Source organism: Neodiprion fabricii, chromosome 3, assembly GCF_021155785.1.
Source record: "Neodiprion fabricii isolate iyNeoFabr1 chromosome 3, iyNeoFabr1.1, whole genome shotgun sequence".
Taxonomy (NCBI): domain Eukaryota; kingdom Metazoa; phylum Arthropoda; class Insecta; order Hymenoptera; family Diprionidae; genus Neodiprion; species Neodiprion fabricii.
The window spans coordinates 729,028-743,398 of NC_060241.1; the positions used below are offsets into that span (position 1 = coordinate 729,028).

Consider the following 14,371-nt stretch of genomic DNA (forward strand, 5'->3'; position numbering starts at 1 on the left):
TTATCACTCCCTAAGTATGTTGGACTTATTTTTTTCTCAATTTCGTTGTATTTAACAACGGGATGTATACTGCGATCTGGTGACACGGGCAGAACGATCTTCGAACAATCTTGGCCGACTTCGTCACCGATGACGACGGAGGTTTGACCGATGACTCGGGAACAACTTCCTGTATCCTCTTTTCGTCGTCCAACGAATTCTCCTCTTCCTCATTTTTCTTTAGCTTTTTCTTCTTGATCTTTTTTATTCTGTAAAATTCCTCACGGTCCATCTCGTCGATCTCCGATACAATGTACTTGAGAGTCGATTCGATCTTCGGTATTACGACGTGCTTCATTCCCGCTACCCTGACGTTCGCCGTCTTCAGTGTCTTTTCCAGCGTCAGAAACGCCGTCTGGAGGGAGGCGAGCTCGACGCCGAGTTTTATCACTTGTAGAAACATTTGCTTCGCGGTAGCTAGCTGCTGACCACCTCGGGAAAGACCGGCGTACTCGTAGACGTCGATACCGTCCTGGTAGCATTCAAATACGGTTATGATTGTACCGGCTACGTTCACCTTGGACGTCAGTATTCTCGTTCTGGCCTTTTCACCGACTGCCTCGAGTATCACGGCGGCTATGCTCATCGTTTCACCCGTCACGAAACGTACCTCGGCCAATGAAAACGCTGCCTCCCTTATCGCCTCCGATATCTCACTTTTCACTTGTATCAATTTTTGCAACGTGACACGCAGTCGCGACTGCAACGCATCGGCCTTACGTTTCATCAGGAGGTGGCCTTTTGTCGCCACGGCGACGCGTCCTTTCAACATCACGACGTTGCCTCGTGTCGGAAATATCATCAATCTGTTAGTCTGAGACATTTTCAGTTTTCTTTGTTTTGTATTTTTCTTCCTTCTTGCTGTTTAATATCGTTTCATTTTGTATTTCAATATTATTCGCGCAAAAATTTCATACAGAGAATAATTTAAGATTTTACTTAATACGTTTGTTAGCGGGGTTGTAAATTATGACTGGTTGAAAGAGAGGAAAAAAAAAAACAGCCAACCGAACAATAAGTATACAATATTGACGCATGAACCATTGATTTGATACGTGTGTATATTATACGTGAGAGATAAAAATTTTGGGACAGCCGTGCCGGCTGACGAAATGTAACAATAAAGCTAGGGGAAAAAGAGGGATCCCTCTCCCCTTCGACGTAAAGAGTAGAGTGATGTCTGTGGAAATTCCGACCTGTCGCTCAGAACTCCTGACATGTGTGTAAACATGGAATGTGAACCCTGTGGCAGTTGACGGGCGGTTATCATCATCATTTGCGTATACCGTAGTATGTAAGGTTTGGACGAGAGAAAAAGAGGCGCGTATCTATCTATACGTACATACAAGAAGCATTTTTCCGTAATAGTGACACACCATTTTATATTTAAATAAACATCGATTAGATATTAGCTAGATAATATTATGGGTATAAATACTGGAAAAGAAATTTTTTTTTTTTTATTTTCGTTTTTGTTTCGTGTTCACTTGAAGACTGTAAATAATTTAGTTTTATTTTTTTTTATTTTTATTTGTTTTATAACTTTCATTGCTCGACAGCAATTTCAAGTAGACATATACGTATGTATGATATACATATCTATAACTGGCTATAACGGCAGCTGAATATTAAAACTATTAATATCTGTATAAATATTATTAATAACTATAATAATAATTATTAGAATTATAATAATACATTGAATAATTAGTTTTATACTCTCCATTATTTTATATAATGCTTAATGAATCGCGAGAAAAGTGCGTTGAGTTTAATTTTTTTTATTTTGCTTTCAAATTAAAAAACAGACGCGCGTGTATAATACGTAGCACGGAATATTACCTACGTTGAAACATCAAAGAGAAAAACAACACGTAACACCTACATAGTACAGAATCTATTGTGATATATTATTTCCGTTTAATAATTCGTTTAATTGTCATAAAACATTGTATAAGAACTTTTTTTATTTCTATTTTTATTTCGGTTTTCATTTCTCAGCTGACGCGTATCAAAAGATAAACTCTGCGTGTAACTAGCTTGGCAATATAGGTATAATTCCGTATTGCAATAACTATATAATATATATTATTTCAATATCATTATCTTAAAACGTAGAACGACCAACGGAATAAAACTAAACAGAGAAAACTTTTGTACCATAATAAATTTATATATTAAACTTAATTTTCATATTGTATATATATAATATATATATATATTATATGTATATATACATATATCGGACCTGGTTGAAGTATTAATCAATTTTTATATAATTTCGATATTGCAGATATGAGGAGGAATTGCGACTTGAAAAAAACGGTCCGAATACATTGTCATCCTTATGTTTAATTCGTCAAAACCTGCGACGACATTTTTCCCAAGTGTAACATCAAGGCGACTGCACGTGTGTATGTACATAAAGCCGAGAGGTAATCTGAATCGTAGCGTGAGATGATGAGGATTACGAAGATGAAAAGAACGAGGTGACGATATCGAGAATCTAGTCTTAATTGGTTCGTATTTTTCCTTCCCTTTCTCTCTCATTCTTCTATTCATCAATGGGGTGACCCATAGAACATTTAGACGCGTCGAACGCAGGCGACAAAACCGCCGGCGTGATGCAGAGCTTGCGCCAGTTTAGAACGACGCAGCGGCGTTGAATCGAGGTGTGATTGTCCAGCGTTTGGAGCACAATAAAGAGGCCTTTCAGCTCTTCTGGTGCGCCAAGGTGTGGCATTCACCAAGTGCAATGGTACGAAGAGAGGTAAAAAAAAAAAAATAGGAAAAAATCCTTACCATTATTTCCTTTGTCTCCGATTCTTTCACCCCTCACTGCAGGACTCTCACGTGTCTACCAATATATAAAGGTATACGTATAGGTATTATACCTATACACCAGCCACGATCCTTTTGCCTCAGCATCAGTCATCCGAGGGAACAAATATACGTCTACACGCGCGTCAAACTTTTTCATCTAATATACTTGTACGCAGTGCATTCAAGTGCACGCACTACGTGTCAAGATCAAAGTGAGTGTGTATAATGCATCAGCGCGCATTCGAGAACCGAAAGGGTTCGACCGGTGCGAAACCCACCGTATCAAATATCTGACCGAGCCGAAGCGGGGCGGAGCTCGGATTTAGTTCTTATTTTTCAATTTTCTTAAACGTGTAAACTGGATATTTCTTTACACGCGCAGGTGTAGGTAACAATACCGTATCGTGTTCAAGGTGCAGGACTTATTCTTTGTAAAGGCGGGTATATATTGATAGATCGACTGCGGACGTGGATAAAAATGGGCGTCTTGTCAAATTTTTACAGTCCGTTTTGATGCCAGTTGTAATTTTGAATGAAATTATATTGGAAAACCCATCCATTCGTTGGAGAAAGATTAACTTTATTTCTTTTGTTAAGTTTGAAACGATAGCAGTCGCAGTTCTAAAAACACGCACGCCGCGTCTTAGGCAACCCGAATTACTGCCCCACATACCTACCGTAAAAGAGTCCTCTATTAGGCGCAAATGGTATGTAAAAACTGAGGTAAATAGTCAGGTGTTTAATCCAGTGACAACAGCAAAAGTAAAAGCGTTTAGATCGAACGTGTATTTTATCGTTTTATTAGTTACTTAAAATTAGACAAACTCGATAATAATAATATCACAACAGTATGGAACGAAAATATTCAAAAACATTACAATGAAGGGTATAGGATACTGATCTCTTACGTTATAAATATTATTACAGATTTGTATATTATGATTGAGCCCTAGCGTGGTCAACGGTCATCATTTGTACTCTTTTTTCGATAAGTCGTTTTTTTCATCGGTAATCTCTCGCGTACTGATGACCTCAAGATATTTGTTGTTATTAGAGAATCCCAGCTTCATTTCAGATTTACAAATTATAATTGAGTCCTAGTGTGTTAAACGGTCATCATTTGTACTCTTTTTTCCATAAGCCGTTTTTTTTCATCGGTAAGCTCTTGCGTACTAACGACCCTGGGATGTTTGTTATTATTGGAGAATTCCAGCTCCATTAGAGCGTCCATTAGTTGCACTTTCTTCTCTGCTGTGCGAAAGCACTGCGTAATTGTTTGAAAAAAAATATATGACCATGGATATTTTTTGCGATAGATGAAAGGAAAATTTTATATACTAGTATTTTAGGTAAATACCTTCCTCAAATATTCATCCACTTCGGGATTGGTCTTCCGAAGTTTTCTCTTCTCCAAAAATTCGGGTACCGTAAATCCTATCAAATCCTCAAGAACCTGTAGCAAATTCTGAATGTCTTTAAACCCATAAATAAGTCATAAAAAATCGTATCGTCACGATTGCTTACCTGAGACGCGAAAATTATCTCGAGGCTTGCGGTATTGTCAGTTATCGTTGCTTTCAGGTTCCAATTGTTATCTTTTTTCGACAAATTTCCGAGTTGCATTACTTTTCCCCTGACTGTCTTGAAAATGGGGATATCTTTTACGGGCTCTCTCATTACGTTGCAAATAAAGTCGCATATTTTATCTGGCAGATTTTCTTTAGGTGCTATTTTCTCCGTGTATTCTGTTATCTTTCGATTCGTTTTACTCACATTCGGCGTTGTTTGCCGGCACGCTATTTTTGGGGAAGATCGCACCGGTGACAAGCTGTCCTAAAAAGATTTTAAACAACTAGTCAAATTCTCATCAAATTCTCTACAACGGTTCTAAAGAGTATCAATTATCTTTCATAATTGATGTGCACCTTCAAAAAATCGCCTTTATTCGCTTGTAAAAGTCCATCAGACTCAATGAAATAATAAAAACTACTCAGTATTACCGCAGATCGTTTACCCGTGGATAGTGTCGGACTTTTCTTCGTAATAGCGGCCATACTTGTGCCGGACGGTAGCTTTGGCAAGTCAATGTTCTTCAGAGAATCATTTCCGACCCCGTTGTCTACCTGTTTGTTACCTTTAAGGACATCTTCGTCCAGCTCATCTTCGAAGTCAGCTAAGTCGAAGGGTTCGTCCAGGGGAAAATCGTTGTCTGACAATTGAAAATTGTTAGGATCGGCAATTAACGGTTTCAGCTGTGACCTGGACGCGATTTTGAAATCATCCTGATTGTTCTTGTGACGCTCAGAAGCGGGACTTGGCTGATTATCGGCGATCGAGCGCAACATTTCGGTATTCCCCGAGTTTGTATTAGGGTTTTCCACCCTTCTGGGCATGTTGTTGCCGTTTATTTTTCCGCGATTAGACGCGGTCTCCGGATTTACCGGCGATTCGCGGCTTTCCATGCTGAGCTGTTCGATCTGGCTTATTTCATCAAAGTTTACGTCAAACTCGTCCTCTGGAAATTCGATCGCAGTTTCCCCTGAGTTAGGTTGTCGGTGCTCATCGTCGTATGGATTTTCATTCTCCTCCATACCCCTAAATGTACACATATTATTATATAAAACTTAATTACCAACCAGCTATGTATGTACAGTCAAAAAAGTATTTCTAATCAAACATTCAGGTAAAAACTCTTACACAGCTCTGGCTAAAACGTTTTCCAAAGCGTTCATTTTTAGGATGGAATCAACCTCGCCCCCTAATTCCTTGAAATTTTTTTCTTCGAGTAGCATCACTCCCTTCCTACATGTGACAGGACCTATTATCATGACCTTAAACCCCGGGAGCAGTGTATCCTGCGAATAGGGAAAACACGAATAAAGGTATGTTCTTCAAGTTTTGAAATTCAGCCAAATCTAAGGTGGGTGCAAAGAAATTTTTTTTGCCTTCAATGTCTTGATAAGCTTGTACTCAATCGCAATGACATCTTGAACTCCATCATTGAGGAACATTTGCATCATCCTCTTGCCCTTTGGCTCCCAAGCCGGTGTTTCGACCGCGGTTGCCTTGATGTTGACTTCAGAGACGTTCCTAATTTTTTGTAGCTGGCTGTATTTAGACTGCGATATGTCATACATCTTGTCAACCTAATGAAAAAAATAATCGCGACTCAATTTTCATAATTCCATCGTTCCTCATTGTTTGTTGATATTTTTTTTTTTCTCGAGTATTGATGAATAAACCTGGAGTATGTATCTTCCAGGAAGCACAGTGACGGCTTGCTGTGTAATTCCACAGGGAAGACATCCCTTCTCGTTATTTATCTCGCGCAAGTCACTGAGCAGCCACTGCGAGATGACAAAAGCTTCAACGGCACTTAGGCTTGCCTGAAACACGAATCAAACCCGTGTCATCGACGAGTCATTAAGCAGAGATGCATCGATTTTCATTCACAAAATTCCAACCGTCCGAGGCGTTGTTGAAACGATGTTGAAGAAAAGAACGTTGACAAAAATCACTATTTTCTTATTTTTACAATGATTTTGAAGGAACTAAGATTGTAAAACTTGAGTATGTTTTGGTTTATTACGGTTTATTGAAGTTCGGACAGTTCAAATCGCGAAATAACGGTTTGTCCTGAGCATCAATTGTTACCATAACGTTACTAACTTCAACGCGGTTTGATAAACATAACCTACGTCTCTGTTCTCCGACGTATAATACTCGATGCACTCTCTCAGCCAAGAATCGTTAGTGAAGTAAAACTTCGATCCCAGGTTTGATCCCACACGGTTCACCAAACTTTCACCCATTATTCGCACTTTTTATCACCCCAAATAAAAATTTCCCGTAAAATATCGTACAATTTTGTACGGGTGCGACGCTTCTGTTTGTTATCAAGTTTTCTCTCTTTGGTATAGAATATCGGTAAGGTCGCGCCCGGCTTTAGCCCTTCTAACAATCAGGCACCTCGTTAATGTGATTTCGCTTTTTACAATTTCCACCATCCAAGCATGCCGATGCGTTTGGAAAGTGTAGTCGACCAATCAGAATGATTGGATGGTGAAAGTGTGAAAAATGAGATTTTATAATCGACCCCCATGTATCGAAAGTAGGGAAGAAGTTGACGAATACAGTGTTACACAATGTCGTTGTTGTGTCTTTTCTTTGTCATCGTATTCGAAAAACGACCCTATTTACTTAGCTACTATTTAATTGATATCTAGCCATGAGAGATGGGTTCAAGAACCGAAATATCGTCACATATGAGAAAAAGAATTACAAACTTTATTATTATATCTGAATATACATTCGATGATTGTTCAATATTTGAAAGTAATGGTAATTATCATATATCATGTGCTGTCATCATTCAGCTAAGTTAATGACGACAAGCAATAGAGTACATCGACGTCAATTGCCATGAATGAACAATTATTAGAATCATGACAAATGCGAATCATGTCTCATAATGAACATGAATCTATGAAGCACCTTCGATGTCAATATCCATGGTAGTTTCGACATATATGGGTCCCTGATTGACAAACACCTTGAGCCGCTGCATTGTTTGAAAGTCGAAAATATCAGACGACGCGACGCTCAAGGCCTTGACGACTTCATGCTTGGCTTCTTTGCACTCTTTGTAGGTCTCAACATTACGGTCGAGTAGGAATTCAACTAGACCAGGGGCGTTTGCTATGTACTCCTGTCCCCAGGTTTGGGAGGCAACTGCACCCAATACCTCGAATCCCGCTCTCCTTATATCAGGAAAAGGCTGCTTGCAGAATCCGACTATTAAATCTAGCGGATTGTCGTCGAGTAAATCGAACCAAGATTTTGTCAATGAGAGGATCCTGTTGTCTTGTTCCTCCTCCTGGACCCTAATGATTTGCCCAAGGCAATTCAGAGCTCGTACTTTTATGTCCGAAGGTAGCTCCACCACCGTTTTACCGATATTTCTCAGTGCAGTTAGCATCGGTTCACCCAAACTTTCTAAGGAATACTTTCCCTCTGCTCCTTTAGCTATGTGTCCCAAGGTATCAAGGGCAATGGGTAAAATGGTTAAATTGTGGGTGTTGATCACCCCGAAGAGTGTGTTGATTACAACTGGGTATTTCGAAAATATATCGTTGGGGTTTCTTTGTGCGACATTTCCAAAGAACTTTATGAGCCCAGGGACCAGCAGTGACGTCAGAGGGTCCTGCTCAGCGCGAGCAACTTTGAATGCAAGATGCTTTAGCACGTGACGTCTTTCTAAGTACGCTAAGCCCTCTGCGCTCAGCGCAAGTTTTGTCAGTAACTCGAGAGCGTTTAACTGAGATAGAGTTTCATTGTCAGAAATTAAGGCGACCAATCTGTTGAGGAATCCGGCATCTTCGCAAGCCTTGAATCCCTCCGTAGAAGCGGATGAAAGATCGACCATTAAGTCCAGGACCCTGCAGGTCACTGTCGAGCTTTTGGACATGAGCTGAATCAAGTCGTTATGAAATTGAGTGAGGAGGATCTTGAGGCCAGTGGCGTTGTGTGCGATTCTCTTGAGAATCGTCGCGGCCATTTGGGAAATTTTCAAATCCTTGTTACCCAGACTCTTCAGAATCGCACCGATTACGCAGAAGTCTTTTTGGATTTCTGTTACTTTGTTAGGGTCGTTGGTAGTGCGTAAAAACTCCCTCATCGTCAGGCTCTTTATCGACGGATCCTTGAGCTGCACCGCCTTTGATATTGCCTCGTGATATTTTTCGTACACTTCACCAACTTCCAGGGTGTTGAATAGGATGTGAAGCACATCGCAGAATAGCTCGTTCGTCTTGCTGAAATTTAATCGAGATTATTTGGAAATTATTTGATGCTTTTCGCGTATACTAAGTACCCCGAAATCTGCAAGGTCACGTCACCCGGCTTACCTGTCATTTGAAAATGAATCGGCAAGTAGAAGGTTGTAGCTCACGCCGTGACCGACCAATTTCAAATCGTCATTGTTCAGGCTGTTCAATTTGTTCTTTATCTCTGTTAGTATGGACCTTTTCTTATCGCCGTCACTCATTCCCGGCAATTGACATATCAATTCGATCACCTGCGTCATGGCGCTCTTCTATTTACGCTTTGCGGTTTCATACGATTTAACAGAAATGAAAATCCAACGAATTTCGAACCGCCTAACGTCGCATTTATCCCGCGTATTACAAACCCATCTAGAGATTCGACATTCGTTTCCACCTGACATTCCGGCCGTGTTCGCTCTCATTGGCCACACTAGCTAGACAAACCGGAACAAGCAGGTTAATCGAGACGGCAAGAGTCCGTGTTTTGTACCATCAGTCGGTATCGTTTTTCTTACCCTCGCATTTATAGATCAATTTATCCGCAGCAGTCGAAATATTGTACGTAGACATTGTCTCGTACGGTAAGAAATTCGTGTTTAAATAAAACGGTATCTTCTTTTCTTTGCCTCCTCTTGTTCATAATTTGCCTCAAATTTATATCGATTAATTAAATTATAATACTGTTCAGCCTGGCGTTTAAAACGTAAGTCTGAGAACCGGGTTATTCGTTCACCGATAAGGTCACGACAAAGAAAATTTGTTCAAAAAACAGCAAAAATCGATGTACGATTGGAACATCTATCGAAACCAGATATTTGTCAATTTTTATCAATTTTTGAACAAACCACGTGCCTCTAGATAGAATCAGCTCTGTATACACATCCAAAGAACTCTATCACACGTTTGTTCGCGTATGTTAGTTACATAGACCGTTGAAATGAAAAGCTTATTATACGCTCCCTGCAGGCGTGAGATATGTATAAGGTATAATAAACGAAAGATGTATAATCGCAACTGAGGAGATTGAGTTTAGTAAAGGCAGAAAAATAGTCGGAAAGGAGTGAAAAAAGCAACAGTATCTTCTCTTCCTTTTTTTAAATATGTTTTTTCGTTTCAATTTCAGTCACTCGCAGAGCGGCAATATCACGACACCAGACTCGGACTCGAGTGTTTGCCGCTGTCGCAATCCGGCACTCGAAAAAGAGTAGGTATTACACACTTTCCGAGGCTATTTATTTTCACGGTTGATTTTTTTCCGAGGCATTAACACCTCCGTCTGTCCAGCGCATTGCCGCAGTGCCTGTATATTAACAAATGGTACAACAGTGCGGTGCGCGGTGATATAACAAACGGTTATACCTATACACGTGCGTAACGCACATACACCAACATATTACAAGGTGTACGCGCATGTATAACTGACGCGCGTATGCATGCGTGGAGGAAAAAAAAGCCGCCAAAAGCCGTGTATTTACCGCATGCACCCCCTTTTCGATGTGCACACATACTCCCAACGTTTAAACATTCGACAGGTGCGAGTATAAAACGTAATGCTAGACCGCCTGCTCGGCGGAGATTAAAGAGAGGAGCGCAGCTCCGTGATAATAAAACGGCCACTCGAACCCGTACTACTCTAGCTCTTCTATATAATCCCTCTGCATGTCGGTGACCGACGACGTGGTTAAAAGGTGCGTATCTACATATACCCATAATATCAGTACGCTACACGTGCGGTGTATCGCACTAAATATGTCCTATTAAACCGGAAGATGTAATACGAAAAAGTTTAACGATAATGATAATAGTAATAATGATGTGCCTTTTACCCGTATAATGGGTCTCTTTTTATCCCAGCGCGCTTTGTGTGCTTTGCAGATTGTACCCGCGTGCGGTAATTACGGAAAATTGAGTTTTGTTAAACAATTTAAAGGACATAGTGTACACACGGCAAAAGCGTAATAACGATAATATCGCCTCGGCGATACCCACACGCAGCTCTCGAACGCAATGGACCCGTTAGAGCGGTGTGTTCGGCAGTAGTGCGGGGGACCACTTTACGCCAATTAGCCCTACGCATCGAGGGCGTCAAAGAGAGCCGCCGATGCGGGGAGGACGATGAATCGCTGCAGGAGAATCGCGATCGGTGTAAAAAACGATTTTTTTAAAAATAACATGTCAAGGGCAGAGACGGGGAGAGAGAAACTGACGGTAAAAGTCGCTGTTCCGTCATCGTAGTTCGACCCTGAACGGGGGTTGTAATACAGCTAATATTCTACGTGGGATTTTCTTTTTTTTTTTTCTTGCTGCTGCGACAATTTCGTCCGTGGCCAACCAGTACCTTGAAGCGAATATAAAGCGAGAATAGAGGGTTGAGAACCTCTCATCTCGTCTCCGTCATTACGCTATGGGTCTGGACCCCGTAACGTGGGCCCGACTCAAGCGGACCGAATCTCTCCTTCACGGCTTAAAAAGGTCAACCGATGCCGCGCTGCGTCTTTCCCTCTCACTCTTGGATTATTTGTCGATTTTTCTTTTCTTTTCTTTCTTTACGCGCAATTTGAGACGAGGAAAAAAAAAAGAAACAAAGACAACGCGTTTACGCACCCTAACAAATTCCTTGTGTAATAACAACCATCGAATTGCTGTATAATATAAACATTCGAAAGATAACTCGCGGAGAAACGATTCGGCCACATGCGATTTTGTTTTTTTGTTCCTTCGTGAATTTATTTCCACCGTGTTATTTATCAGGGAAAACATTTCGAAACGGTGAAACTCACCTGAAGTAATTACGAACAGAATATGTATAGGAATTTTACACTATACCCTCGTTTGTATTGGTGTTACACGTGTAGGCATGCTTGAGTTGGTTCATTTGTTCGCACACCTATACGTTGTACATCTTATACTCGTCCGGTGATGAGGCAACGATGATCATCAGCTTCATTAATCTTCTGGCAGGCGTAATGAACCCTAATGACCAGTGCTATTAATTAATACAACCCCGCGCCACTTCAAACTCCTGACGTCTGACGATGACCCAGTCTATACGTTGTGATGTGTACACGCGGTTCGCGGTAACGCGGACAATCCTATCTTTGGGATCTGTGAAACAACCTATTCACACGAACTTGTGTACCTAAATTAATAACATTTGTAATCTATTATTCTTTGTATGTACGTAAAACAAAAAATTTAATCAACTTTTAAGCTCGTCGGAATATTTCAAGCCTTTTATACACACTGCGGTACGATTGCTAAGACGCAGCTACCGCATCGCTGTATAGGAATGATTTGATAAAACATCAATTTGACGTCGCAAAAAGTCGCCAACTTTTCATGTTTTAGCATCACATTTTTTATTTATTTTAATGTCATTAACCGTATTATAACGGTGTTTTGATCTGCGTGTATATGACGATAAAGTTTACGCGACAAACAACATTTACGGCGAGAAGCTTGAACTGGGCAATGTTTGATACGAGATTACGTATTCAAATCCCGCGTTTAATGTCATCTTCCACCCGCCTGCCTACCTATTGGAATATTTAACTCAGCTTGAAGCTGAAGATTGAGAAAGGAAAAAGAAAAACGGAATCAGTGGAAGAAGAGAAAAGAACGCCATCATCTCGAGACCGAAGTCAGGACTGGCGATTAGACACACATGCCCGTTCCTATTTTATTATGGATTTAAATTACACTCCAGAATCCCGTGTGCCCACCATGGCTCTCTCGCACCGTGAGTGAGGCGAATTAGTTAATAGCCCGTATACGCGTACCTGTCTGTATGTTACATTGATATACGAAAATTATCTGTCCATGTATTCATTTCACGAACGTAAACGTTGAAATTCGAACTTTTGATACTCAGACAATATTATACTTTGATTCCATACAAATTTCGCGTATAATAAATTCGCAAATCTCCACCCAAGTAGTCAATTTCAGCGCAGCGGCAACTGGCAATGTACGCGAAAAGATGATTTTTATCATTTGAAGAAAAAAAAAATCATCTCCCCGTCGACACCAACGAACACTGATTTACGTTAATCCGTTTGACACAGAGATAATTCTCCTGTGTATTACATGTAACCGTCGGTATTCCTTGTACAAGAGTTCGAGGATAAAACGTTCCACCGGAAGGGCTTTCATGATGGAGGCGAAGGGCTCTCCGTCGGGCATAAGGGTCACACCTTTGAGGTATACGTGCAGATCAGCGGTGGAAGACCCGTGATTACGGGATGCAAGAGAGGTGCTTGCGCCAAGCCCAACAGACCCGGCAATCAAGCCCGTCTGATTTCTGCTGTTACATCCTGCGAGAATCTCCTTCTTTTGGTTTTCATACTTTATGGTGTACAAATCCCTGAGTAGGTACCCCGGTGAAAATGATTTCGACGATTTTCTACGAATTTTTAGGGAAATTGAAACATTTCGTACAATTTTTTTATAAAAAGTTGTTTAAAAATCTACAACATACTACAATTTTTAACGAAAATTAACAATACCTTACGAAAAACTGTGGATATTTACAAATTTGTAAGAAATAATGCGAAGTGTTCCAATTTCTGTAAAGATTCCTAGCAGTGGAAATTTTCACCAGGATGTACGTGTATCACATGTGTCCAAATTTAATCCCCTGTGTTGGATTTTTGTAATAATACGTACGTATGTCGGAAGAAACGTACGGCAAGCAAAGACCAGCTGCGAGCCTGATCGTGAGAGTTACGCCACTGATTGCGAGGAGCAGGAACACGGGCATGAGCATGAGCAGCGAATGAGCTATTACCAATGCGGCACGCTGCATATGCACGCACACAGTCGCTGCTGCGGTAAAGTGTAGGTATAACGCTTCGCTTCTCTCGGCGAAGAGGAAGAGGAAGAGGAGAAGAGGAAGGAGAAAGAGAAGGAAGGTTGAAAGGCGGCTCATCAAAGAAGAGTGTAATTAGTCGCGCATGCGCTGCTCCTGCAGGACTGCATGTTGCTTGTGACGGTGAGTTTCTTAGCCGGCTGGCAACTCTTTTGCGGCCACGGCAGCGGTTCGACCGCTTTACTTTTTCTTCTCTCTCTATCTCTCTTTTTCATTTATTCATTTATTTGTTTATTTTCACTTTTATTCTCTCCATTTTCGTCTACATGCTCCTGCGATTTTCCAACCCACTCAATCTCACCTACGCTTCATCTCGTGTGGTATGATAATACATGTCATACGTTTACAGCTGGACTAGTCGTACAAAAGAATAAACATTCGAGTTCGTGCTCCTTGTCCGTCTTCGTGTGCTAAGGACAGAATGGTCCGTTGTGCGCTAAAATTTAATGCGGATGCGCTACAATCCGAGAGCAGTTGTTTGCCAAGGTGACCAACCGTCACGAGCATGACATAAAAAAATTTTGACAGTCGTCGCTGGCAGTTGTATTGAATACCGACAGCTGTCAACATTTTTGAGGTTACATACGTCGTGGCGAACTGTCATCTAAATTTATGACGGCTGGTCACCCTGAAGAACAACTGATATCGAATTGTAACGCATGCGCATGTTAAATTGTAGCAAATAACGGAGCATCCCGTCGTTAGTAATTCACTCTGTATATCCTTCCTATCATTTTTCGCGAGAAAACAACGGAAAGGAAATTCAGGAATATAAAGGGAGAATTATCCTCTCATAGGTATATATTGTGCCTGCAGT

The 14,371-nt window shown here is 40.8% G+C and overlaps 3 protein-coding genes across 5 annotated transcripts; all 3 read right to left on the minus strand.

Moving 5' to 3' along the window:
* Positions 1-25: 25 nt before the first annotated feature.
* On the minus strand, positions 26-862 carry LOC124177376 (V-type proton ATPase subunit D-like). Its single transcript, XM_046559699.1, has one exon. It carries the CDS (start codon positions 860-862, stop codon positions 26-28), a length of 837 nt encoding a protein of 278 aa, XP_046415655.1.
* Positions 863-3,633: 2,771 nt separating this feature from the next.
* LOC124177969 (recQ-mediated genome instability protein 1-like) lies at positions 3,634-6,897 on the minus strand. 3 transcript variants are annotated; one of them, XM_046560979.1, is made up of 8 exons: positions 6,561-6,892; positions 6,105-6,248; positions 5,808-6,008; positions 5,560-5,717; positions 4,863-5,457; positions 4,387-4,695; positions 4,220-4,315; positions 3,634-4,126 (listed from the first exon to the last, which is right to left on the minus strand). In XM_046560979.1, the coding sequence occupies exons 1-8, from the start codon at positions 6,672-6,674 to the stop codon at positions 3,968-3,970; spliced, it is 1,776 nt and encodes a 591-aa protein (XP_046416935.1). In that variant the 5' UTR covers positions 6,675-6,892; the 3' UTR covers positions 3,634-3,967. The 3 variants fall into 3 exon arrangements, with proteins under 3 accessions (XP_046416935.1, XP_046416938.1, XP_046416936.1); XM_046560982.1 differs by lacking the exon at positions 6,561-6,892 and adding an exon at positions 6,327-6,517; XM_046560980.1 differs by having other exon boundaries at positions 3,954-4,113; positions 6,561-6,897.
* A 229-nt stretch (positions 6,898-7,126) lies between these two features.
* Positions 7,127-9,084, minus strand: LOC124177970 (26S proteasome non-ATPase regulatory subunit 5). Its single transcript, XM_046560983.1, has 2 exons — positions 8,769-9,084; positions 7,127-8,675 (listed from the first exon to the last, which is right to left on the minus strand). The coding sequence occupies exons 1-2, from the start codon at positions 8,945-8,947 to the stop codon at positions 7,346-7,348; spliced, it is 1,509 nt and encodes a 502-aa protein (XP_046416939.1). The 5' UTR covers positions 8,948-9,084; the 3' UTR covers positions 7,127-7,345.
* Between the last annotated feature and the right edge of the window lie 5,287 nt (positions 9,085-14,371).

Excerpts from the sequence above, each read along its gene's own strand:
- LOC124177376 (XM_046559699.1), bottom strand. The coding sequence starts at position 862 with ATGTCTCAGACTAACAGATTGATGATATTTCCGACACGAGGCAACGTC.
- LOC124177969 (XM_046560979.1), bottom strand. The coding sequence starts at position 6,674 with ATGGGTGAAAGTTTGGTGAACCGTGTGGGATCAAACCTGGGATCGAAG. Across the intron at positions 6,249-6,560 it reads ATACGTCGGAGAACAGAGAC|GCAAGCCTAAGTGCCGTTGA; the intron begins GTAGGTTATGTT and ends TTCGTGTTTCAG. Across the intron at positions 5,458-5,559 it reads AACGTTTTAGCCAGAGCTGT|GGGTATGGAGGAGAATGAAA; the intron begins GTAAGAGTTTTT and ends GTGTACATTTAG.
- LOC124177970 (XM_046560983.1), bottom strand. The coding sequence starts at position 8,947 with ATGACGCAGGTGATCGAATTGATATGTCAATTGCCGGGAATGAGTGAC. Across the intron at positions 8,676-8,768 it reads GATTCATTTTCAAATGACAG|CAAGACGAACGAGCTATTCT; the intron begins GTAAGCCGGGTG and ends ATTAAATTTCAG.